Below are 27411 nucleotides of genomic sequence, written 5' to 3'. Positions count from 1 at the left end.
TGAACAGCCAAGTTATAGAAATCGGCAGCAAGAGATAAAACACAGTTACATAATTCCATGAAAGTGGTGTCACAGGACGACAGGGATCTAAAGCCAGCTTTTGTCATCTTGGCCTTCATTAATTAACAAAAAGAAAATAGGAGTTGGGAAGTTATGGTGAGGTTGTATAAGATGATGGTGTTAGAAATTAAAGTACCTTTAAAGAAATTGCTCGAGACAAAAATTGAGAACAAAGAACATTTATTACTACAACAATGCAAAGTTGGGTGCTTCCCCTTACCCTGGGAATACACACACACACTGGGGCTCACCCAACTTTTATACAGTCAATTTCAGTATCAGAGTGCCCTCCCCCCTTATATTCTTCTGCCCCCTGGATGGGTTGGGCATAGGTAATCCTTTCTGCCTACGTGCAGTTTCAGTACACTTGGAGGACCAGGGGTATCCTGTCGGTGTCCCTTCATGTTATTGTCCTTATTCACACCTTCCTGATTCTCGGGGCTACAATCTCTTGGTATGCAGAGTTGACTCATTCTATCTAGGGTTGGCTAATTTCATATGTATAAATCTGTGTATGGTTAGCTAATTAGAAATGTATGACTTGGTACTTCTGTCCAGGGCTAGGAGACCCTTATCTGATCCAGACTACCTCAACTTCCTACATTCTATTGTTCCTTACCACTCCTTATCTTAGTCTTATGGTCTTGTCACAAAGACTAGAAGATTCTTATGTTAATCGTGCTGACTCTGCTTTCCTGCATCCTAATCCCCAAGTTCATCCTGTTTGTACTGGTTACAGCCATTTACTGATGAACTTTAGTTTCTTCCATGTTCATAATTTTAGATCAATTTTCCCATCTCTCACAATCCTCACTTTTCTTTTAGATCAGTAATACTGATCTTTCACCATGATCAGTGTTACTGATCTTTGGTTACTAGTGTCAGTGTGACTGATCCCCCCCCCCCCTTCCTCACTTTTCTTTTAGATCAGTAATACTGATCTTTCAAGTGTAAGGTGTAGTTTTACCCAGCTGGTCAATAACCGAAATGTAACACCTGTGTAAAGTCTTTAGGTAGGGGAGCACCATGAAAGTCAGAGTAGCGAGTCCAGCTGCTTATTAGGGTTGTGAGTATCAGGCTCCAGTTCTCAGTAAAGAGTCTAGTCCATCCCACATCAGTCCGAAGTTGCCACGTCTGGACATGGGCATGGGCAGATTCACGTTGAAACATTGAAGCAGTGTCTTTGAACCACCCGACTTTTGTAAGCGTTGTCCTGACGAAGTCTGTGAGAGACGCTGCCTTCAGCAGCGAACGAGTAGCAGTAGTCAGGCGGTTCCGTTGAATTGTGGCTAGTATCTGATGTCCTCTTCAGCCCCGAACCCTAGGGCCACCGATCTCCGAAGGCTGTCTGGAGCCTGATATTAAAGTGTCAAGCAGCTCACGTTGTTGGTAACTGGTGCTCCCCTTCACAGGGTGATGAAAAGAGACCAAGCTGGGGGGGGATTGTTTCTTGTGATTTAACTGTGTGTTGCAGCTTGTCTGCTAACATTAGCATGGGTATCATTGAACTTGTGAGTTGCAGCCTGTCTGTGTACATTAGCATATGTATTAGCTCTCTCTCTCTGCTACATGTACAATCCTGACTACCATTCTGTCTGTCTTTGTCCCACCATGTCCTTTGTGCTATCGCCTCAAAACTTCTGTCTTTAATACCTGTGTAGGCTAAGAAACAAATTAGATGTACTCCACTAAAGCTGTTCAGTTCCCCTGGTCCGTATTGGAATCCCTTGTTAACCCATATTCCACTATGACTATACATTAAATCTATGCCCTGTCTACATTCTAAAGGAGCATAATTGTAACCTCTGCTGCCCCTATTCCAGGAGGACTTAAAACATAGCGAGTAATGAAGTGACATAAACAGTTAACAAACAATACCCCAATAAATGAATAAACAGTTAAAAAAATAAACAGTTAAAAATACAACAATAAATGTATAAACAGTTAAAAAATACAACAATAAATGTAACATTACGGCACGTTGTCACGGCGCAGTGTAAGTTTCAGGTCTGAAGGATGAGGAACTGCACGCCAGGTTGAGGGTTGAATCTGTGTGTCGTGATGTTGTGGTTCAGAAGCTGGTTTAATTCTTTGAATGTGGGTCCAGCCTTTCTCTCTTGTTCTTACTGCGGTGTCTGTAATTAAAAGTACACAGCAGGGACCATCCCAGGCAGGTTTTAGTTGATCCTCTTGCCATGCTTTTACATATAACCAATCACTAGATTTTAATAAAATGAATAACAATCTGACTTTCCTTTGTGTTAGTGTAAAAATTGTAAAATGAAACACAAACCATATTTGCATGGGTTTTGAATATGTTAGACCTTATTAAAATGCAGTTGGAGCTGCTTGTCTGTATGGGGCACAACCCTCCAATTTGTTAGAGTACATAACAGACATTGTAGCACAAGAGCCTCTGCAAGAGAACTTGAAACATATTCAACCTTTAGTTCTGCCTTAAGTAAAATGCCTTGTGCCACAGCTCACAACCATATTCCATATAATAACCATATAGCAATAACAGTACGGAAACAGGCCATATTGGCCCTTCTAGTCCGCACCGATTTACATGAAACTCCAACTAGTTCCACCTACCTACTCCCTGCCCATAACCCTCCAACCCCCTCACATCCATGTACTCATCAGTGCCACTGTAATATAGTTGAACTAACCGCTGCACTACCCAAAGTGAGACAAGAGCCCATGCATTTTCTGACTAAAGGTCACAAGTGCAGCCAACAGATTACTTCAAGGCATTTTCAGCCTTGCTCCTCTGTGCAGCCATGTAATCTTTGAGAAGAGGCAAACATAACCAAGGGCATTAAAAGGGTAAAAATCTGGCAATTTTCTCTCCACAGAGAGCATTGGGGAGCCTGGAACCGATTGTTGATTTTGTAAAATGAAGTTGAACAGGCTTGTACACATTTTCAGACTGCTTGTGCAGTGAGTGCCATACACCATGGTCTCCTGATTCATTGGTGAGGAGGTGATCAGTAAGATGCAGCAGTGGAAGCGCTTGCTCAAAGGCTGGAGGAAAATTAGACTTAGACCTGGATTTGTCAGAATGATAAGAGTTTATCTAAAGCTGGCTTTAGATAGAAGAACATCACAGGTGCTCCTCAATTTACGATAGGGTTGCGTTCCAGCAGACCCAGCTTAAGTTGAAAAAAAATCTTAATTGGAGAGGTACCTTGTCTAACATTAACAGCACTGTATCAGTCCTCATACTGATCTCACTACCCTGCTCTCTCCCAACAGTCCCTGTAAGCTTTCCGAAAATGTGATTAACCAACGAGGCTACAAAAAATTCACCTTAGAGAAATTATCAAAGTTTATTGGAAAAATCAATGATGCTTGTGATGACCTTTAACACATTATATGAAAGTAAATGACAGTCATGCTATTGTGTCATCGTAAAATCATAAGTAGGGGAGCACCTGTATTACCTTTCATATTTTTCCAATGTTGATCGCACACACAATCATTTAAGTACCGGCTAGTTTCTATAATATTGCACTTAAAGTTTAGCTGCATGAATCCTGGAGCTTGTGGAGTCATTAGTGAATCAAGAAATATTGGTGCCATGGCAATTTCTCTGTACCATGCCAATTTCCCAGTCCTGAAGCCGGGATGTAGTGAATAGTATCAGGTACAAGATCTGTGAGTAATTAATGCTATTATTCCTATGCGCCCAATTGTTCTGAACGATGCCACCAATTTAAATCATATTCCACCTATTGCAGTACTCACACACCACCATAGACCAGTTCGCAGGTTTATTTCTCCATTAAGCTGAATCCAGTCGCGCAGGGTTTACCTCCGTGATTATTTACAATGTAACTTCCACACTACCGGATTTAAATATAAACCTGATGAATGGGGAAAGTTATCATGAATTAAATAACAGCGGCAATACAGAGAAATTGTGCCGAGGCATTAATTTCACTCCGGAGGAAAATGCACCAGAGAAATGAATGATTAAACTTATAGGAATCCCCATAGGAATCCCCAGAGGTATCTTTATTCTCCAGAGGTGGGTGATCTTTAAACTCACGGACCTTGACTGCTGAATGTGTAGAACAAATGTACTAAATCTATTGATAGGGCTCCATTCCTCTAACTGCAAGACAGGTGCCTGGAGCCTCAATTTCAAGTGCCACAGTGCACTTAAAGGGACATGCACACTCCCCCTTCAACTGGCTGATCCAGCCACTTTACACATCAGATCCTTTCTTTATCTCACATACACTTAAAGTTAAGATGTATAGAACTCACCCTATTTGCGCAAACATTTCTCCCTGCAAATGTTATAACATCACTCAGCTCTCAGGTACTCCCTGTGCAAAATCACATTTGAATACAATTTATTTCATGAATTGGAATTAACTGGTAGTTAAATTCGCTAATTCTACAGTATTGAAAAACGATCATTTATGACATTTAATTTTTAGCATGAATTTTAATCAATATTGGTCAGTGACTGAAGTGGGAAGTCGTGATTTATGAAATTATCTCTGGTCTCTACTCTCCCACTCCCGACGCTTCTCCCAACATTCAGGAGCTGGCACACAGTCCCTGCCTTTTTCATGTTACTCATCTACTATTCCTTTAACTGCTTGCATCAAAATGTTAGCCTTTGCTTTCTGCTTATCCTCAGATGTCTGGACAAATGCTTTTTGTGTGATCTGTAGAAGCTGGGTTATTCCCTGCTCATGCCAATTTTCTGTCTTTTGTAATTTTCTCCTAATGTCTGGGGCTGAGTTGGTAACAAAACCTGTTAGTACCAATTGTTCCCCTGCTGGGGATTCTATGTCGAGACCCCCATATAATATATATATTTGGTCCCAAAAATTGGTCTAACTGTTCGGCACATCCCTGGGGATCTTCTATCAGGGAGATTAATTCTTTCTTGAAATTACGTACTTCAGTGCTGGTCAGGGGCACATTTACGAACCCCAGACCTTCTCCCACGGGAACCTCCCGCAGGGGTCGCATCCAGCTAATTTCTGGTTTCTTAGATTTGTGTTCCTGTTCCCTGAGAAGTGAATCGCAGGGTTCTGCCACTTCTTCCTGAGGGATCTCACGCTGTTCTGAATTACAATGTTCTACCTCTACTGTCAACGGAGGTGGTAATCGAGCGCTTTGTGAGCGAGTCACCATACCACTCCGGTTCTCCTCTTTCTTCTCTAGTGGTGGGGGAGGAGGGGGAGGTGCAGAAGGGTAGGTCATAGGAGGGGAAGGAAAGATAGGAGCCGGCATAGGAGGAACATAAGGTGGAGGGAGGGAATGTAACACATCCCAACCCTGTGATTCAGGGACAAAAGGTTCCTCCTCTCTCTTATCACTGAATTCTTTCTCATTCAAAACCAGTTGTTCAATGGGTCCCTTGAACCAGCAGGCTGCATATTCCCTGCTCTCAACATTGTCTTTCTGGTTTTGATAGAGCCAGATGTTCAAAGCTTGACACATCCATTCATCCTCGGATCCGAACTTTGGCCAGTACACGGAGCTCCCTTTAACCGGGTATTTAACCCATTCAATACAACAATACCCGACCATTGTCAGTTTGTCTTTCCCACGGGTCTTTCCCGTGCCCCACTCAGATAACATCAACCCAAGCGGGCTGTACGTAGCTATCTGGTGTTCACATCCTGAACCAGGACTCTCTTCCTTGCTACTCATTATTCCCATACTTATAAACAAGTAAAATTACTCTTACCGTGTTCCAGTAGCAATGCTCTAGCGCGCTTCCTTCCGTCGTTTGTTCTCAATGCCTCTTCTCGGATATCACTCGCTTCTTCCACTGACCAGCCACCCGTCGCTTGTGAGTCCAGCTGAATCAGCCGGGGTGCACCTACTCTCGTCGTCGGGGTACTCTGTCAGTGGAGGGAGTGTGATCCCGGACGAGCCCCCATTTGTTAGAAATTAAAGTACCTTTAAAGAAATTGCTCGAGACAAAAATTGAGAACAAAGAACATTTATTACAACAACAATGCAAAGTTGGGTGCTTCCCCTTACCCTGGGAATACGCACACATACTGGGGCTCACCCAACTTTTATACAGTCAATTTCAGTATCAGAGTGCCCTCCCCCTTAAATTCTTCTGCCCCCTGGATGGGTTTGGCATAGGTAATCCTTCCTGCCTACGTGCAGTTTCAGTACACTTGGAGGACCAGGGGGTATCCTGTGGGTGCCCCATCATGTCATTGTCCTTATTCACACCTTCCTGATTCTCGGGGCTACAATCTCTTGGTATGCGGAGTTGACTCATTCTATCTAGGGTTGGCTAATTTCATATGTATAAATCTGTGTATGGTTAGCTAATTAGATATGTAGGACTTGGTACTTCTGTCCAGGGCTAGGAGACCTTTATCTGATCCAGACTACCTCAACTTCCTACATTCTATTGTTCTTTACCACTCCTTTTCTTAGTCTTATGGTGGCTCTTGTCACAAAGACTAGAAGATTCTTATGTTAATCGTGCTGACTCTGCTTTCCTGCATCCTAACCCCCAAGCTTATCCTGTTTGTACTGGTTACAGCCATTAACTGATGAATTTTAGTTTCTTCCATGTTCATAATTTTAGATCAATTTTCCCATCTCTCACACTACCCTAACCTAGGGGAAGGAGTGGTAGGGGAATGGGGGTAGGAGAAAGGGGGTAATGGAAGTGGGGTGAGTAAGGGGTAGGCTTGGGGGTGTGGGTATGGGATAGGGGTAAGGGGTATGTTTTGAGGAAGGAGTTAGGTGTAGGGGATAGGGGTAGGGTTTAGGCTTGAGTTGGATGAGAGTAAGGGCAAGGACCGGGATAGAGGTAACATTGTGAGAGATGAGGAAACTTGACATAAAATATGAAAGATGGGGAAACTAGTGCAGACATGTGGAGTGATGGATTAAACCAGTATGAACAGGCTAAGCATGGAAATTAGAATGCAGGAAGCAGAGTCAGCCTCTGTCAGGTAAGAATCTTCTAGTCTTTTCGACAGGATCAGTGAGCCCACCGTATGAATAAGATAAGGAGAGGTAAGGAATAATAGAATGTAGGAAGTAGAGGTCGTCTGGATGAGATAAGGGTCTCCTAGCCCTAGACAGAAGTACCAAGTTCTACATATATAATTAGTTAACCTTACATAGATTTACAAAGTTATACATATTAAATTAGTCAACCCTAGACAGGATTAGCGAACTCTGCATATGAAGGGACTGTAGCTCCGAGAATCAGGAAGGTGTGAATAAGGACAATAACATGATGAGACACTGACAGGATACTCCAAGTGCACAGAAACAGCACGTAGGCAGGCAGGATTGCCTTATGCCAAACCCATCCAGGGGGCAGAAGAATGTAAGAGGGAGGGTATTCCTATACTGAAATTCACTGTATAAAAGTTGGGTGAGCCCCAGTGTGTGTGTGTATTCCCAGGATAAGGGGAAGCACACAACTTTGCATTGTTGTTATAATAAATGTTCTTTGTTCTCAATTTTTGTCTCGAGCAATTTCTGTTAAGGTACTTCTATTTCTAACAACATCATGGTTAGGGTTAGGAGACATGGGCTAGGATTAGGTCTAGGTTTAGGGTTAGGTTTAGAGTTCAGGGAAGTGGGTTTGTATTTGGTTTAGGGGAAGGGGGTAGGAGTAGGAGGTAGAGGTGGGGTGAGTGTTTGGGGTAGAGGAAGGTGGGTAGTATTAGGGTTGGGGTTAGGGGACGGAGTAGGGGTAGAGATAGAGTTAGGGGATGGGGTAGGGGTAGAGTTAAGGGACGTGGAGTAGTGATAGGGGGTATCGGTAGTGTTAAGGTTAGGGTTTGTTAGGGTTTAGAGTTAGGAGTAGGAGAATGGGAAGAGGGAGAGGAACCGGGAGGTGAGCGGGGGAAGGAAATGGGGAGGGGAATTGGGAGGGGAATGTAATGGAAGATTTAAACCGTGTTTTTTTTTTTACTTTTGCAACCTTTGCTTCTGCAAGGCTGAGAACCTGCTTGTTTTTTTTAGTATCTGCAGACTTAAGCTAAATTCCACCGAGGGGCCAGAGATGCAGTTATCTGACAAAAGGACATCTGTAGACCAAGAACATTTAATCTTCCTGCTTGTTTTGGTCACAGACTGTCAGAGGCCTAGCCTTGATGCAAAATAACCATTGTATTCAAAGTGATAAGCTGAAAATTATGTTATTTGCTAGAAGCCTAGCATGCTAGCTTGCTCGCTTATCTTTCTTACTGTGCTGGGAATAGGTGCTTGGGTAAGCAGTTTTTGGGTAATATAAGCCATGGTCCCGCTGCTGAAGAGAGAGACTCTCCGAGAGGTGGCAACGTCTTTCAGCAAGAAGAACTTCTAGAGTCCAGCTAACGTCCCGGTCGAGGGAGGTGGAGAAGCTGCTATCGGTTCCCCGACAACCTATGACACGTGTGCAGTCATTGCCTTGCTTTGGCAGTTGGGACCAGTCCAGGCGTTGATAAGTATAATTGGGAAGGGCTTGCATAATTTAGTTTGAAATCAGCTTTTGAATTTGTAATAAACATTTGTTTAAACTGAACTGCTCTCAGTGTGGGTGTCTATTTTCTTATGGTAGCTCAAACACTGTGACCAATCTCAAACGAACAAAGTGAGAGGTACAAGTTTACCCAGGACAGGGAACAGGGTGGAGGAAAGGGGAGGTGAATGGAGGAAGGTATCTCTACCCCCTCCCTTCCCCACCCATTCCCCTACATTATCCCTGCTTCTCCTCTCCTCCTTCTAGCAGAAGTCGGGCCTCATTCCAGCCAGAATCTCCCTGTGGTTTCAGAGCCTCCGTTTCAGAAAGTGCCTTCGATGCTTGCTGCTGGACAGACATCTTGTCTCTTGATTCATTCTGTACCATTATTATTAAATTAAAAAATGGTTGGGTTTTTTAAGCTTGAACTCAAAATGCTGGTCCAGATAGACAACACAGAAACAGGCCCTTCAGCCCCTCTCTCCTGCTGGCTGAGCTGTTGTAATCAGTCCATATTCCTCTCCCCCTTTTCATTCTTTGCTCCCAGCCAGCTCATGTTGCCTTGTCAATCTCATGGCCTGTGGGAGGAAGCTGCCTGGCTGTCCCGATTTTTTTCCTCCATATCTCCTTCCTGATGGCAGGGGGACAAAGAGGCTCTGTGCTGGATATCTATTTACAAATCCCATCCTTGCAAACAATCAAAGGTCCCTTGCCTTGAGGTTCCACCCATGTTGCCTCTCCCTCAGCACTCTCTCGTCAGAATACTACTGCACCCTCCTTCCCCTCCTCTCCCAGGTCTCAGTAACCCGCTGACAATTCCAGTCAGCTGCCATGTCTATACCCTGCCCCACCTAAACCGATGGATCGATCCGCACCTTCTCCCCTCAAGAGTTCGAGGAATCCATTCTCTCACAATGTCCTGCTATCGAATGCCCTGCATCCTCCTTCCCACTTAGTTCTGACGTCTGTGGTGGGTAAGTTAATGGTAAGTGTTCTGAGGGATGGCATTTACAAATATTTGGAAAAACAGGGATTGATAGGTAGTAGTCAGCATGGTTTTGACAGGGGTAGATCATGCTTAACAAACCTTATAGAGTTTTTCTAGGGGCTTACAAAAAAGGTTGATGAAGGGAAAGCTGTGGATGTTGTCTACTTAGACTTTAGTAATGCTTTTGACAAAGTTCCCCACAGGAGGTTAGGTGAAAAGGTAGAGGCATTAGGTATAAATAAGGAGGTAGTGAAATGGATTCAGCAATGGTTGGATGGGAAGTGTCATAGAGTAGTGGTAGAAAATTGTTTGTCAAATTGGAGGCCGGTGACTAGTGGAGTTCCTCAGGCATCGGTCCTGGGTCCACTATTGTTTGTTATATATATTAAAGATCTGGAAGAAGGGGTGGTGAATTGGATAAGTAAGTTTGCAGATGATATAAAGATTAGTGGTATTGTGGACAGTGAGGAAGATTACCATAGCTTAAAAAGAGATGTAGGAAAGCTAGAGGAATGAGCTGAGAAATGGCTGATGGAATTTAATACAGTTAAGTGTGAAGTGTTGCATTTTGGAAAGGCAAATCTAAATAGGTCATATACATTGAATGGTAGACAATTGAGGAGAGCAGAGCAACAAAGGGATTTAGGAGTTATGGTAAATAGTACCCTCAAAGTTGATACTCGGGTAGATAGAGTGGTGAAGAAGGCATTTGGAATGTTGGCCTTCATAAATTGGAGTATTGAATTCAAGAGTTAGGAAGTTATGATGAAATTGTACAAAGCATTGGTGAGGCCAAGTTTGGAATACTGTGTGCAGTTTTGGTCACCAAATTATAGGAAGGATATAAACAAAATAGAGAGAGTGCAGAGAAGGTTCACGAGAATGTTGACAGGATGTCAGGGTTTGAGTTACAGAGAAAGGTTGAGCAGCCTGAGGCTTTTTTCTCTGGAGCATAGAAGATTGAAGGGGGGATTGATGGAGGTGTTCAAGATTTTAAAAGGGACAGAGTCAACATGGATAGACTTTTTCAATTAAGAGTGGGAGATATTCAAACCAGAGGCCATGGTTTGAGTTGAATGGGGAAAATTATATGGGGAATATGAGAGGGAAATTTCTTCATGCAAAGGGTGGTTGGGATGTGGAATAAGCTTTCGGCGGAGGTGGTTGAAGCAGGGACATTATTTACATTTAAGGAAAGACTGGATGATGACTTGGAGGGTATGGACCAGGTGCTGGTCAGTGGAACTAGGAGGGTGGAGATTTTGTTCCGGCATGGATTAGTAGGGCCACACTGGCCTTTTGTGTGCTTTATATGGTTATATGGTTATATAGCAATGAGAGGTTTAACAGTGTTGTATGATAAAATGTGTCAGATAATGTTTCATGAGGTTCACAGTGGGGGGAAGCTTTAATGCTGATGTACAGTGCATGGAGACAGATTTATGACACCCGGATCACAGTGGGGAGGTTTATCAGTGATGTATAATAAACTCGGGCATATACTGTTTTAATGAATTCACAGAGGGGAGAAGGTTTAAGTGTGATGTATGGGAGACTGAGACGGATGCTGTGAAACCGGGTTCACATTAGTGAGAAGGTTTAACAGTCAGGTTCAATTAACTGTGGCTGGTACTGTGACACCAGGTTCACAGTGCGGAAGAGGTGTAAAGGTGACACGCTATACAATGTTGCAGATACAGAGACATAGAGTAAACAGTGGGGAGAAATTTTAATGGTGTTTTCTCGAGACTGAGGCAGATATTATTTCACTGGGTTCACAGAAGGGAGGTTTAATGGTGATGTATGGTTGACTGAGGTAGATACTGCGACACCAGGTTCACAGTGGGGAGAAGGTTTAACAGTGATGTACAACGAACTCTGGCACAAAATGTGACACAGGTTCACAGAGGTGAGAAGGTTTAATGGTGATACACGGGAGACTAAGGCAGATACTGTGACACTGGGTTCACAGTGTGGAGAAGGTTTAAAAGTGATGTACATTAAACTGGGTCAGATAAAGTGACACCGCATTCACAGTAGTGAGAAGGATTAACAGTGATGTATGGTAAACTTTGGCAGATACCATGAAAATTAGTTCACAGAAGAGAGAAGGTTTAAAACAGATGTGCGAACGGTGCTATACAGAAGAATGAGGAAGATACTGTGTGACTGGTTTCACAGCAGTAATTAGTAGGTTTAACAGTGATGTACAATAAACTACAGCAGATGCTGTGGCATCAGGTCATCAGTGGGGAAAAGGTTTAACGGTGATGTACAATATAATGTGGTAAATACTGTGACACTGGATTAACAGTTGAGAGATAGATCAACAGTGATGTACGGTAGACTGAGACAGATACTGTGACACTAGGTTCACACTGGAGAGGAGGTTCATCAGAGATGTACGATAAACTGTGGCAGATACTGTAACACCAGGTTCACAGCAATGAGAAAGTTTATCAATGATGTACAATAAACTGTGGTGGATAATGTGACACCAGGTTCACAGTGGGGAGAATGTTTAACGAGATGTACAATAAACTGTGGCATATAATGTGACACTGAGTTCACAGTGTGGAGAACGTTTAATGCTGATGTCCAGTAGACTGGGACAGAAACTGTGACACCGGTTTCAGAGCAGTGAAAAGGTTTAACAGTGATGTATAAATAAACTCTGGCATATACAGGATCACAGTGGGGAGAATGTTTAATGGTGATAGATGGGAGACTGAGGCAGATACTGTTACATCAGGTTCACAGTGGAGAGAAAGTCTATGGGTGATGTAAGGTATATTCAGGCGGATATTGTGACTCCAGGTTCACAGTGGGGAGAAGGTTTAAGTGTCCTGTATGGGAGACTGAGGCAGATACTGTGACACTGCGTTCAAAGTGGAGAGAATGTTTAACATTGATGGAGGATAAATTGTGGCAGATCGGGTGACACCGGTTTCTCAGTTGAGAGAAGGTTTTATGGTGATGTTCGGTAGACTGAGGCATATACTGTGACACTGTGTTCACAGTAGGGAGTTGTGTCAGTGATGTACGATAAACTGTGGTAGATACTGTGGACACCGGGTTCACAGTGGGTTGAAGCTTTAACGGTGATGTATGGAGGTGTGACAAGGATAATGTGACACCATTTTACATTAGTGAGAAGGTTTAACAGTCAGGTTCAATGAACTGTGGCAGGTACTGTGACACCCGGTTTACAGTACTGAGAAGGTTTTAAAGTGATATACGATAAACTGTGGCAGATATTGTGAAACCAGGCTCACAGTGGGAAGAAGGTTTAAAAGTGATGCATATAACACTATTGCAGATACATTTACACCAGGTTCACAGTAGGGAGGAGATTTAAGGGTGATGTATGGGAGACTGAGGTAGATGCTGTGACACCAGGTTTACAGTGGGCAGAATGTTAAACGGTGATGGACGGTAGACTGAGACAAATACTATTACACCAGGTTCACAGGGGGGAGAAAGTTTAACGTTGATGTCCGATAGACAGAGACAGAATCTATGAGACAGGATTTAGATTCATGAGAAGGTTTAACAGTCAGGTTCAATGAACTGTGGCAGGTACTGTGACACCAGGTTTACAGTACTGAGAAGGTTTAAAAGTGATGTACGATAAACTGTGGCAGATACTGTGAAACGGGGTTCAGAGTGGGAAGAATGCTGAAGGTGGTGTACAGTTAACTTTGACAGATACTTCTGACACCGGATTCACTGTCGTGAGAAGGTTTAACAGTGATGTACAATAAATTCTCGTCTATACTGTGATATCAGGTTCATATTGGGGAGAAGGATTAATGGTGATATACGGTAGAGGGAGGCAGATACTGTGACACCAGGCTCATTGCATTGTTCATTTATCTTAATTACAACATCTAATTTATATGCTCCATTTTGTTGTGGCAACTCCCAAACATTCCATAAACTTCTATTCTAATCAGATTTTGTTCATTTAAATAGGTCACCACTAAAAGCCCAAATCGTTTGGTCTCTTAAGTACATTGCACAAAATTAAATTCTTTACCTGGGTTTGGTTCAACGGCACTTCAGTCTGCTTCATTATTTTTTCAGTCCCTTGTTTTGTGCTTTCTGCTTTGCCCAGCCGATACGCCAAATGGGCATCCAACTCTGTCTTCTCAGCTTGACCCAACGTCTCCTCTGTAAACTTAAGGAAACCAAGGAGACCAAAGTTAACATTTTCACACTTGCATTTTCAAAAACAAAAATGACGCTGTGATTTGCAGTTTCACATCATAATCCCACTTGCTAAACTTGCAAGCAACTGCACCGCATCCTACAGCTGGAAAATTGCAAGCGAACTGCTTGGTTAAAGCAAAGATTCCACCCAGACACCCCATTAAAGGCCTCCAAGTTAACAACAGATAGCAACCTGAAAGTTAAATGCAAAGATTTGTATCAGGAAGATTAATGGGCTTTAAAAAAAAAAATCATTTCCACTATTGAAAGAAAACTCCTCAGGGAAAACCAGGCTCTTGTTGAACAATTCCTGTTGTATTCCTCAAAATGCTTTGAATCTTGATTTCAAGCAGAGTCATTTGGTGAGATTTTTGGTCTAGAACAAACCCTGCACACACACTCCCTTAAATACCTGCAAAGTCCTGGTTCAGCTCTGTTCCATGCTAAAGCTATCAGAGCTTTTCTGAAGAGATAGCGGACTTCAGATGCTGGTACATTGAGTCACAAAAACACTAATGCTTCCCTGAACAACACACCTCTCTCTGAAAACCAACAAAAAACTTCCCAGTGGTAATCATTCACATTTTGAGCACCAAAATCTGGTGAACTTGATAAATGTTAAATTCTGTGCACAGTATAAGAATGGCCTGCAAACAGTGGACTTGGAGGAATGAGAAGTGAGATTGGACTGTGAACCAAAGAACTTTTCTGAACTTACACACACATTACACACACGTCCACTTAGAATTAGAAGGGGGGTAAGTTAGATAAAGTAAGTTAAAATAGTAAAATAGTGATAAGTTAAAGTGTTATCTGTTTTCATGTTTAAAGATAATTAAAATCAGCTTTTGTTTAAGTAACCATTTGTCTTGGTGAATATCTATTGCTGCTGGGTTTTGGGATCCTCTGGTCTCGTAACACAGAACCAAGCTTCAGAACAACCCTCATTCTTTAGGTTATGATAATAGTCCATTAATGGGCTAGAATTATAGGCCAGAATTTATTGTACATCACTGTGAATTGACTCTTCAATAATTTTTGTAAATATCAACAAGACATAATATCATTTCACTGTTGTGTTTGTGTCGTTAGAGAATTGCCTTCCCATTCAATCAGGTTTAGAGTTTTGGGTGCCGTATTTGAGAAAAGATGTGCTGGTGTTGGAGAAGGTCAGAGATGATTTACTGGAACGATATCAGGAATGAAAGGGTTAGTGCATGAGGAAAAATTGTCGACTCTTCGACTGTACTAGTTGGAATACAGAAGGATAAGGGGGACCTCAGAGGCATTTCAAATGCTGGAAGGCCTGGACAGAGTACATATGACAAAGATGTTTCCCATGGTAGGAGATTCTAGGACAGGAGAGAATAATTTCAGGATAAAAGGGTGTCAATTTAAAACAGATATGGCAAAATTGATTTTGTCATTTGGTTGTGAATCTGTGGAACTGAGGTCATTGGGTGTATTTAAAGCAGAGATTGACAGGTAGTTGATTAGTCAAGGAACCAAAGGTAATGGGGAGAGAGCTGGGGAGTGGGGGTGAGTGGAAGAATGGTGGAGCAGACTCAATATGCCTACTTTTCCCCTTTATCTTGTGATCTATATCCTGTGAAAGACCTAGACAACCCTCCTCTTGTATTCCATTTTCAGAAAAAAGTCTGCATCATGAGTTTACGTCACGTGAACCCATTTCTGATTGAATTCCATGTTACATGTGACCCAAACCAAATTCTGCATTCAGAGGATTGCAGCTTCCTCATTTTAAACATTGTTATCGAGCAGCTCAAATGAGATTTCTTGCTTCTTTTTGTGAAAGGGAAAAATTGCCTTTAAAATGTATAAAATAGGAGAGAGAAAGGCAGAAGAATTTATATACAAGTGGGAATTGAAAAAGATACACCATTGTTGAAACATTTGATTAATATATGGATTAAAATAAATGATGAAATTGGTGTAAGTGGATGTACATCACCCAGAATGGCTTTGATTCAAAATCCTCGTATCTTTTTCAAAGGATCATCAATTTCTGGACAGCTGGTTTCGTAAGAGGATTATAAATGTTGAAGATTGTTATGAAAGGAGTCAATTAATGTTATTTGAGCAACTGAGAAATAAATATCGTATAACTCATTGCAATCATTTTTGCTATTTCCAACTTAGAGCATATTTGAAGGATAAGTTGGGACCAACCATGTTGTATTGAAATAGAAATTCCTTATAAAGAGGAATTGTTAAAAAGTTTACTTCTATGATGTCCTCTTGATTACAAGTAGGAACTTTTAAATGAGGAGTTCATAAGTATAGACAAATGTGGGAAATGGATCTGAATATTGTAGTTGATTGGCAAATATGGGCAGATCCATATAAGTTTCTCAATGTTTGACACAAATTAGTTCAGCATAATTGTTTTTATATTAGTAATGTAGCAAATGTCAGCAAGGATTTATCTGAAAGCTGCATCTGGAGTCAGTTGACTCAGGCAGTTGGATTTGAAAAGCTCGACAGGAAGCTGATTTGGCAACAGAGATCACTTGATCCAGGGGAGTTGTATTAATTCACTTCAACTCAGCAGTCTGGAACTATTGACCAGAGTTCCACACTGCAGCAGTGAGGAAGGAATTCACAACTCGTTTTTCTTCTACAGTTACTTCTTACACCAGAGAAATTGAATAGAATAAAATCAGAATTATCAGATCGATGTTTGAAGTGTGGTGAAGATGTAGCAACTTTCTTGCATTCAACTTAGCTTTGTCCTAATGCAAGATCTTTTTGGTGAGAATTACAAATTTTTTGGAAAAAGTTACAGTTATTTATCTGCAAAATCCAACATTATTTTTATTAGTAATATTGAGGGAATAAGGCCCAAATTAAAACTAGTAATATATCAATTGAAATTTGTTAAATTAGCATTAGCAGGGATGTGGAAATGTATTGAACTTACTCGGAAATCAGATAAATTTTTAGGGATGCCAAGATGACATGCAAAATTTCAAAATTGTCTTCCTTTAGAAAAAATTACATAGAGCTTAAGAAATATATACTCTATGCTTTTGCAAATTTGGCACATGAATATTCAAATATTAGGCTTCAATTTGTAATAATGCCCTTTCCATCCCTCCACACATGTGAGATTCTCCTCTAAGATGTAAATTTTTTAATTAGGTGTGTTAGATTTCCTTGCCACCGCGAACTTTGGGGAAGTAGAGGACTAGCACAGGGCACAAGAAAACATGAAGACCACACCCCATCAACATTTGAGAAGCAAAGGATTCAATACACGGGTCAGTGACCATGGAAGCAGACCAGTGAGGGGTTCTTCAACTGAAGGACCAACATAGGTGACAGGCTGTTGGTAACTTGAGGCTGTGGGCTTCTGGACAAAGAACCTACACTACACTGTGGATTGCTAAATACTGGTTGGAAATTGGCTAAAAGGGTGTCAGGTATCAGACCTGGGATAAGAGTGGGTCCTAATGGGTTCCTAATCATGTCAGAATATCAAAATTGGAGCTCACATTGCCAATGACTTGGATTGGTCTGTGAGCATTGAAAGAGAATCCACAGACCCTCAGTGACTTGGCCCAGGGTTTGGGGTAGTGGTGGTGGGGGGGGGGGGGCAGGAGAGCATGACTGTGTGTTTTGCTAAATAATTTCAAAAGTAGGTGTAAATGGATTATTGTTTTTAAAGCAACAAATACATGGACTCAGAAGTTTTCTGTTCTAAGGTCATGTGCTTTTGCAAGCAGAGAGGAGACACCAAATAGGCTTTTTTTCTAAAAGAGAGAGAGAGTGAGATGGCAAGCTGGCATCTTGTTGAAACCCCATTTTGAAGATGGGTTGTGAGTTCTCAGTTCAGCCTGTTGAAAAACCTTGTTTTACATACAAGAGGAAATGGCTGGCTAGAAATGGTGTTTCACTTGAAATAAGGGAAACAAAAAGAACTCAATGGTGACCTGCAGAAGAGGTTATCATTTGGAAAACCCTGATGGGGCAAGTTTCTTTGGCAAGACACCAAAGTGGCTGATCAGAGGGAATCAGTTTTGTGTGTCCAATGAGCAAGAAATCCCTTTCTGAAACCAACAAGAGCCTTCCTGGAGGGTAACCATTTACTTTTAAGCACCAGATCTTGGTGAAAAGTCATAAATGTTGAATTCTGTGCACAGTATAAGAATTAATAGATACCGGTGAACTTGTAGGAGTGTCAAAGAACTTTATACACTTTAAATACACCTGCGTTCAGAATTAGGAGGGGTTAATGTTAGGCAGTTACATTAATAGTGATAAGTTAAAGGTTGATTGTTTTTTTTGTTTAAAGAAAATTAAAAATTACGTTTGCTTAAGTATCCATTTGTCTTGGTGATTTTCTATTGCTGCTAGGTTTTGGGGTCCCCTGGGCCTGTAACAGTCCCAAGATGAAGTCTTCTACTCCAGAACACACAAAATGTCTTATTTCTTCAATAAATGCAAATTCCCCCATACTGTCATTGAAAAAGCCTGCACCTATATCTCCAATTCTCTTTCTGCCCTTACCTCACCTCCTCTCCGGCACAACAAGGACAGAATCACACAGGTTTCTCACTTACCACCCATCAGCTGCCACATCTGACACGTTATCCTTGGAAACTTCCAACTTCAGCACCATCCTCTAACCTGCAACATCTAACCCGCTCCACTCATATCAACTTTTCACAGGGGCACATCTTTCTGTGACTCCCTCGACGGCACTACCCTCTCCAACCACCACCATCTCATGCACTCCCCATTGGAACTGTAGAAATTGCCAAACTTGTCCCTACATCTCCTCTCACCTCCATCCAAGGCCACAATCAGACCTTCCAGTTGAGGCAGAGTTTCACATGAACCCCATCCATCCTAATCTCCTACATTTGGATGACTCAGTTGACCTCGATATCAGCAAGACCAAATACAGACTGGGTGGCCATTCTGCTAAACACATGCGCTCTGTGGATCTAAACTTGAGCTTCCTGTGACCTACCATATCAATTCTCGAACCCTTCCAGCAACATGTCCGTTAGCCCCATCCCTCACCAGGGTGAGGGCAAACAATCTTAAAGAAAACACATTATATTCCTCCTGGGCAGCCTTAAACTCTATAGCATGAACACAAATGTTTCTAATTTAAGCAGCCACTCACCTCTGTCTGATTTCACTGTTTCCACCTCTTGATCTACTGCCCATTTGAATATAATTACTCCTTTAAGGCAGAAGAGTTGAAAGTGGTGTTTTCCCCATATAGTTTACCATTGAACAACTGGCAAAATTAAGTGGCAGTTGTTGCAGAATGAATGGTGTTATTGTTCAAAATCTGCCTGTGGTCGAAAGTATTCTTGGACTGAATAGACATCTGGGCCAAATGGCTGTTTTAGGACAATCTGTACATGATTGTACATCCTAAAGTACAATGACTACTTCTATCCACTAAAGATTGTTAAAGAGCAAGAATAGTCAATACAATCACATAAAATTCTTATCCACACAGCACACGTATTACTACACCAAACAATCACTCCTCCTTATTGGTCAGGAAGGGCCTACACTTCCCAAGGAGGCTGAGGAGGTCAAGGCCAACGCCTCTCATCCTGAGATTTTACAGGAGCGCAGTTGAGTCTCCTGTCTGGCTAAACCTTTGGATGGTCTAGTAGCTGTAAAGCATCAGTCAGGAATGATGCAAAGAGTTGTGAGGATCACTGGGGTGTCCCTTCCTTCTGTAGATGACATTTACTGGGAGTGTTGTTCAAATAGGGCTCAAGGCATTATGAGTTTGCTGCCAATCCACAGGACCACAGGTTTAAATTAAGCCCTGAGAGTGTCCCACGCCTTTCGGCAGGAGAATCCACAGATCAATGTGCCATTCCTCAGCACACAGCACCACGCGTGGGCAGTTAGGGTAGTGAATTAAATGAATTAGTTCCAAGCTATCTGTCTTATGACTTCACGCGCATGCCAAAGAACCTTGCCCACTCGGCCCACAAGACAACTGCTACATCCCCCCCACAGAACCGTCACCAGAAACTAAAACACCCGCTGTCTTGCTGACCATGGATCCGTTATTTTGCTGAAGGCAAAAATGAGTGGCTGGTGGTCTGTGAACACAGTGAAATGCCGACCCTCCAAAACAAATTGGAAGTGCCGTGTGGCTCGATACAATGCACGATATTTCATCTCCAATGGCCATAAAGGACGGCTAAAGAATGTGAGATGTTGGCAATGGCCCTCGATGTACTGTTTTGGAGGTATTGAAATTCGGAGAGATAATACCGGGAAATTCATTGTGCAGGGCAGCGTAGGCATCTTTGTGCAGGGTCTGGACCCCGAGATGGAAACTCTCCCTTTGCTGCAGACCAGTGGGTATGTTTGAAAAGTGGTAGCGTGAACTAATTTCCTCCACTTCACGTCTACTAGCAAGTCATGGGACCTTAAAAAATCTGCACCCATAATGGGTTGTGCAATGGAAGCCAATACGCACTTCCAATGGAATGTCACACCTCCTATCCCAAACATGACCCGTCATGTGCCAAAGCAGGGACTTATCGTCCCATTTGCTGTTTGAAGAGCCAGGTGTTGTTATTGATGTGGTTTATATTTCAAAATAGGTTGGGTGGGAGCAAACGGACCTCAGCACTTGTGTCTACAAGAAAAATGTCATCTTGAAGATAAAATAGGCCCATTCTTGTACCAGCTGCCGAAGCCAATAATAGAAGCTGGTTTTTCATTTCCTGCCTTTATTCTGTAATAGGTACATGGCAGGACACATTTATGGGCATTTTCTCCCCAATGGCGATGGTAAAAACACCATTCTTGCCGCCCGACAGCGTGTTCATCCTTCTTTGACAGAAATGCTTTTCGAGGGAGGCAGTGTGGGTAAAACTAAAAAATAAGAAGGGTGAGGTTATTATTATAAGGGTATATTATAGGCCGCCAAATGGGAAGAGGGAACTAGAAGAGCAAATGTGCAATGAAGTAGCTGAGATGCCCAACAGGAATAGGCTGGTGTTGGTTCGGGAAAAAGAAAGAGCCCCATTGAAAGTTGTCTCATATCGACCAATTTCTTTTTTAAATGTAGATTATAAGATAGTAGCTAATAGACTTGCAAAGTATTTGACACGTTTAATACGTTGATCAAGCAGGTTTCATTAAGAATAGATTTTCTTCTGAAAATATTGTTTGACTTTTGACGTTGATTAATGTGTCAAGACATTGTTTGTATCAATCAGTGATAGTGGCATTAGATGCGGAAAAAGCCTTTGATCGAGTTGAAAGGTATTTTTTATTTAAAATACTTGAAAGGTTTAAGTTTGGACCTTTTTTACCTTTTTTGGGCTAAAGCCTTGTATAAAAATCCTTTGGCGAGTATGGTGACGAATGGACAAATTTCAGATACGTTTAATTTAACACGCTCCACAAGGCAATGCTGTCCTTTGTCGCCATTGGTGATAGAACCGGTAGCCCAGGCTAAAAGATAAAATGATAAAATTAGTGGGATTAAAATAAATGAAGAGGAATGTAAGATTCATTTGTTTGCAGATGACGTACTAATATATTTAACAAATCCTCAGCAATCATTATGACATCTGCAAACCTGTTTGGTACAATATGGAGAAATGTCTGCTTATAAGGTTAATTGGGATAAGAGGAACATATTATCAATTACAGAGGAAGATTATACTGCTGGTAAACAGATTACACAGCTTAGATGGACTAAGAAAATTAAATATTTATGGGTATTGGTTGATGCAGCTTATCAATATTTGTGTACGTTGAATTATGTTTTACTAAAGACAAAAATTAAAGCTGATTTAATTAAAAGGAAAGGTCTTCCTTTGACATAAATGACACATGTGAAGTGTGTTAAAATGAATATTTTTCCTGGTATTCAATATCTTTTTCAATCAATTCCATATTCACTTCCAAACATATTTTTTTAAAGAGTTATGCAGCAATCAGAATATTTTTATAGAAAAGTATATTGACTAGAGTATTATTGCAAACATTGACAGGGAAATATGCTTTGAGACGACAATGGCCTCATGTTCAGAATTATTCATTAAACTATTAGTTAATTATCAGTTAACATAACATAACATAACAATTACAGCACGGAAACAGGCCATTAGGCCCTTCTAGTCCGCACCGAACCAAACACCCCTTTCTAGTCCCACCTCCCTGCACAATGCCCATAACCCTCCATCTTCTTCTCATCCATATACCTGTCCAACCTTTTCTTAAATAATACAATTGACTCCGTCGCCACTATTTCTCCCGGAAGATCATTCCACACAGCTACCACTCTCTGAGTAAAGAAGTTCCCCCTCATGTTACCTCTAAACCTCTGCCCCTTAATTCTTAACTCATGTCCTCTTGTTTTAATCTTTCCTCCTCTTAACGGAAATAGTCTATCCCTTTCATAATCTTAAATACTTCTATCAAATCCCCTCTCAACCTTCTATGCTCCAAAGAATAAAGACCCAATCTGTCCAATCTCTCCCCATACTCCAGATGCTTAAACCCAGGCAACATTCTGGTAAAACTTCTCTGCACTCTCTCCACTCTGTTTATATCCTTCCTATAATTAGGCGACCAGAACTGCACAGTGAACTCCAAATTAGGCCGCACCAACGTCTTATACAATCTCAACATCACCTCCCAACTCCTATATTCAATGCAATGATTGATAAAGGCCAGCATACTAAAAGCCTTCTTCACCACCCTATTCACGTGAGTTTCTACCTTCAGGGAACGATGTACCGTTACTCCTAAATCTTTCTGCTCTTCTGTATTCCTCAATGCTCTCCCATTTACCACATATGTCCTATTCTGATTCTTCTTACCAAAATGAAGCACCTCACACTTATCAGCATTAAATTCCATCTGCCATTTTTCAGCCCACTTTTCTAAGCAGCCCAAATCCCTCTGCAATCCTTGAAAACCTTCTTCATTATCCACTATTCCACCTATCTTAGTATCGTCTGCATATTTACTAATCCAATTCACCACCCCATCATTTAGATCATTAATGTATATAACGAACAACAATGGGCCCAATACAGATCCTTGAGGCACACCACTGGTCACCGGCCTCCAACCTGACAGACAATTATCCACTACCACTCTCTGGCCTCTCCCTTTCAGCCAATGTTCAATCCATTTGACTATCTTAAAATTTATACCTAAAGACTGCACCTTCCTAACTAACCTTCCATGTGGTACCTTATCGAAGGCCTTACTGAAGTCCATATAGACAACATCCACTACGCTACCCTCATCCACATTCCTAGTCACCTCTTCAAAAAATTCAATCAGATTGGTCAAACATGACCTTCCTCCCACAAATCCATGTTGAGTGCTCCTGATCAGACCCTGTCTATCCAGATGTTTATAAGTACTATCTCTAAGAATTTTCTCCATTAATTTACCTACCACAGACATCAAACTTACAGGCCGATAGTTGCCAGGCTTCCTCCTTGAACCCTTTTTAAATAACGGAACCACATGCGCAATGCGCCAATCCTCCGGCACTATCCCCATATCTAATGACATTTGGAAAATTACCGCCAGAGCCTCTGCTATTTCCTCCTTCACTTCTCTCAATGTCCTGGGGAAGATCCCGTCTGGTCCCGGAGACTTATCCACCTTTATATTCTTCAAAAGCCTTAAAACTACACCTTTTGTAATCTCTATATTCCCCATATTTACCCAATTTGCTTTTTTTATCCCACATCTCCCAATATCCTTCTCCTTAGTGAATACCGAAGAAAAGAAACTGTTCAATATCTCCCCCATTTCTCTAGGCTCCACACACAGTTTTCCACTCTGATTTTCTAAGGGACCAATTTTGTCTCTAGCTTTCCTCTTACCATTAACATATTTGTAGAACTCTTTTGGATTAGTTTTCACCCTGCTTGCCATAGTTTTCTCGTACCTTCTTTTAGCTTTCCTAATTCCTCTCTTAAGATTCCTCTTACATTCAATGTATCTTTCAAACATCTCCTTAACTCCATGCTTCTTATATCTAATGTACGCCTCCCTTTTTCTTCGAACCAAGTTTCCAATATTCCTTGAAAACCACGGCTCTCTCAAACCTTTTGCCCCTCCTTTTAACCTAACAGGAACATAAAGCTTTTGCACTCTCAAAATCTGATCTTTAAAAGACTTCCATCTCTCTACTACATCCTGCCCATAAAACAAATTGTCCCAATGCACACCCTGCAAGTCCTTTCGCATCTCCTCAAATCTAGCTTTTCCCCAATCAAAAACCTCAATCCTTGACCCTGATTTCTCTCTTTCCATAATGACATTGAAGCTGATGGCATTATGATCACTGGACCCGAAGTGCTCGCCAACACTAACCTCCGTCACTTGACCCATCCCATTTGCCAACAGTAGATCTAACACTGCTCCTTCTCTGGTCGGCACCTCTACATATTGTTGTAAAAAACTATCTTGCACACATTTCACAAACTCTAACCCATCCATTCCTTTCACAGAATGTGTTTCCCAATCTATATGTGGAAAATTAAAATCTCCCATAATTACAACCCTGTGCTTATCACAAATATCTACTATCTCCCTACAAATTTGCTCCTCTAGGTCTCGGTCCCCTCCGGGTGGTCTATAATACACCCCTACAAGTGTAACCTCTCCTTTCCTACTCCTCAGTTCCACCCAAATAGCCTCCGTGGATGTGCCCTCTAATCTATCCTTCCTAGGCACCGCTGTAATATTTTCCCTGACAAGCAATGCAACCCCACCTCCTCTTGCCCCTCCGACTCTATCACACCTAAAAAAACGAAACCCAGGGATATTCAGTTGCCAATCACATCCCTCCTGCAACCATGTCTCACTAATCGCTACCACATCATACTTTCAAGTATCAATCCACACCTTCAGCTCATCCACCTTTTTTACAATACTCCTGGCATTAAAATATATGAATTTCAGGGATTTCCCAATTTTTAATCCCTGTTTTCCCTCATCTTTAAGAACAACATTATTTACTTTTCCTGCCAATTGCCCTTCATCTTCTTCCAGAGCATTTCCCTTCTCTATCACCTGCCCATCCATATTCAAATACTTACTACAAACTTTCTTTGTTTGCATTCTAACCTTCTCCTTACTGCTCTGTACTATTTTGCTCCCTCCCCCCAATCATTCTAGTTTAAAGGATCCTGAGTAGCCCTAGCAAATACCTCTGCCAGGATTCTGGTCCCCCTGGGATTTAAGTGTAACCCGTCCTTACTGTACAGGTCACATCTCCCCCAAAAAAGGTCCCAGTTATCCAGAAACTTAAAACCCTGCCCCTTACTCCACCCCTTCAGCCACGTGTTAATCCTCCACCTCATTCTATTTCTATTCACACTGTCACGTGGCACAGGGAGTAATCCAGAGATTACCCCCTTTGCGGTCCTTCTTTTTAACTCCTTACCTAACTGCCTGTACTCACTTTTTAGGACCTCTTCTCTAATTCTCCCTATGTCATTGGTACCTACATGTACCACGACCTCTGGCTCCTGTCCCTCCCACTTTAGGATATCTGGGACACGAGCAGCAACATCTCGGACCCTGGCACCAGGGAGGCAAACCACCATCTGGTTCTCCTTGCTGCGTCCGCAGAATCCCCTATCCGTCCTCTTAACTATGGAGTCTCCTACCACAATTGCCCTCCTCTTCCTTTCCCTCCCTTTCTGAGCTACAGGGGCTGACCTCGTGCCGGAGGCACAGCCACTGTCACTCCCCCCAACCTTGATGTCCCCCTCAACAGTGCTCAAAGAGGCATACTTATTGCTGAGGGTTACATTCACAGGGCTCCTCTCTGGCACCTTACGTTCTTTTGTCCCTCTCCTAACAGTTACCCACCTTTCATCCTCCCGTGGCCCTGGCGTGACCACCTGGCTGTAACTCCTGTCTATGACTTCCTCTGTTTCCCTAACCAGCCTGAGGTCATCGAGCTGTAGCTCTAGTTCCCTAACACGGTCCCTGAGAATCTGCAGCTCGACACACCTAGTGCAGATATGGACATCCGGGAGTCTGGAAGACTCCAGGACCTCCCACATCCGGCACTCCCGACAACACACAGCCTTAACACTCATCCCTTACCCCAATGAAGTAGTAATAAAGACTATCTTAGCTTTCTCTCCGCCTGCTTTCGCCGAAGCCTGAGGAGCCAAAGCCTGGAAGTCCCACTCCTTCACTGTGCCACTCACTCGCTGGGCCGCTCGCTGTCCCTCTTATTTATTGGCCTTTTACCAATTAACCCCTACACACTCTCCTGTACGCTCGCTCGACCAATGGCCGCCTCCGACGCCGACTCCTCCCCGCAGACCCTGGTAAGAGACTTTTAAAAAAGTTTTCTTACCTGCCCCGGACTCTTTTCTTTTCTGTCCTTCTCCTCTCTCCTTTTCTCTCCTTTTCTCTTCTCTCCTCTCCTCTCCCCTCCCTACTGCTAGGCTCTGTCCCCAGTACGAGTCTTTAAAAAGACCTTATCTTCCCGTCACACTCTCCTGTACGCTCGCTCAACCAATGGCCGCCTCCGACGCCGACTCCTCCCCGCAGACCCTGGTAAGAGACTTTTAAAAAAGTTTTCTTACCTGCCGCAGACTCTTTTCTTTTCTGTCCTTCTCCTCTCTCCTTTTCTCTCCTTTTCTCTTCTCTCCTCTCCTCTCCTCTCCCTACTATGAACTAACGACTGAACCAGAGCTCGGTTAAGCTTTATTCTTATGCTGTGTAATAAACTGATTCTCCTATCACTTCATTTAACGAGCATGCTGGACTCAGACGACACATAGACTAAATTAAGGGTAGGGTAAAGCCAGAGTCCGACAGATGGAAGCAGATTATGAATGGGGGGGCGGGGGGGGGGTCACGGTTCTCAGTCAATACACACCGTGGGGCTGCACAGAGAACCACTGGTAAATTTAAGCATAGAACCCCACAGTGACACGATGACCTTTTTAGTAGATTCTGGGGCAGCCCAGTCTAGTATTTTATAACCACCCGAGGGTGTTAAGATAGAGGGGACCGTGATGATTTCGGGATTTGGAGGAAGGGACTTTACAGTCCCTGTATTAAGAGATGTAAGAATACAAATGGGAGAAAAGGTAATAACAGAGGATATTTTACTAGTTCCCCAAGCTGGAGTTTGTTTATTAGGACGAGATTTACAGGACCAATTGGCTATCGGCACCAGACCACAGGAATAGGGTATCGGGGTTCAATTGTATGTATTAAGCGAGGAAGATTGAGAAGTAATAAATCCTGGCGTATGAGCAGAAAGAGGCAATAGAGGAGTGTTAGATATTCCTCCCCTGCAAGTTACTTTAAAAGATTCTGAACAAGTAATTAGACGAAAACAGTATCCAATTCCTATAACTGGCCGAAAGGGGCTGCAGCCAGTAATTGACCAGTTGGTGAAAGATGGTATACTCGAACCTTGTATGTCACCTTTTAATACCCCAATTTTACCTGTCCAAAAACCAGATGGTACCTATCGATTAGTGCAGGACTTGAGGGAGCTGAACAAAATTATTCTCACCCGTCACCCAGTTGTACCTAATCCCTATACAATAATGGGTAAAATCAATCCCCATAGTAAATGGTTTAGTGTGATTGACCTCAAAGATGCTTTCTGGACCTGCCTGTTAGCAACAGAGAGCAGAGACATGTTTGCCTT

General features: G+C 42.3%; 1 protein-coding gene across 2 annotated transcripts; it reads right to left on the bottom strand.

Annotated features, from left to right (window-relative positions):
- Nucleotides 1–279: 279 nt before the first annotated feature.
- Nucleotides 280–26575, bottom strand: LOC138750423 (uncharacterized). Of its 2 annotated transcripts, XR_011349330.1 has the most exons (5): nt 26330–26575; nt 21056–21197; nt 13552–13692; nt 4336–4397; nt 280–2195 (listed from the first exon to the last, which is right to left on the bottom strand). XR_011349330.1 is itself a non-coding variant. In XM_069912469.1 (2 exons), the coding sequence occupies exon 1, from the start codon at nt 5749–5751 to the stop codon at nt 4804–4806; it is 948 nt and encodes a 315-aa protein (XP_069768570.1). In that variant the 5' UTR covers nt 5752–6004; the 3' UTR covers nt 280–2195; nt 4336–4803. The 2 variants fall into 2 exon arrangements, 1 of the variants encoding a protein (XP_069768570.1); XM_069912469.1 differs by lacking the exons at nt 13552–13692; nt 21056–21197; nt 26330–26575 and having other exon boundaries at nt 4336–6004.
- Nucleotides 26576–27411: the final 836 nt, after the last annotated feature.

Source organism: Narcine bancroftii, unplaced genomic scaffold, assembly GCF_036971445.1.
Source record: "Narcine bancroftii isolate sNarBan1 unplaced genomic scaffold, sNarBan1.hap1 Scaffold_142, whole genome shotgun sequence".
NCBI classification, from domain to species: domain Eukaryota; kingdom Metazoa; phylum Chordata; class Chondrichthyes; order Torpediniformes; family Narcinidae; genus Narcine; species Narcine bancroftii.
The sequence above is the reverse complement of the archived record's forward strand: the minus strand, read 5'-3'. Positions and strand labels throughout refer to the sequence as shown.

Excerpts from the sequence above, each read along its gene's own strand:
- LOC138750423 (XM_069912469.1), bottom strand. The coding sequence starts at position 5,751 with ATGGGAATAATGAGTAGCAAGGAAGAGAGTCCTGGTTCAGGATGTGAA.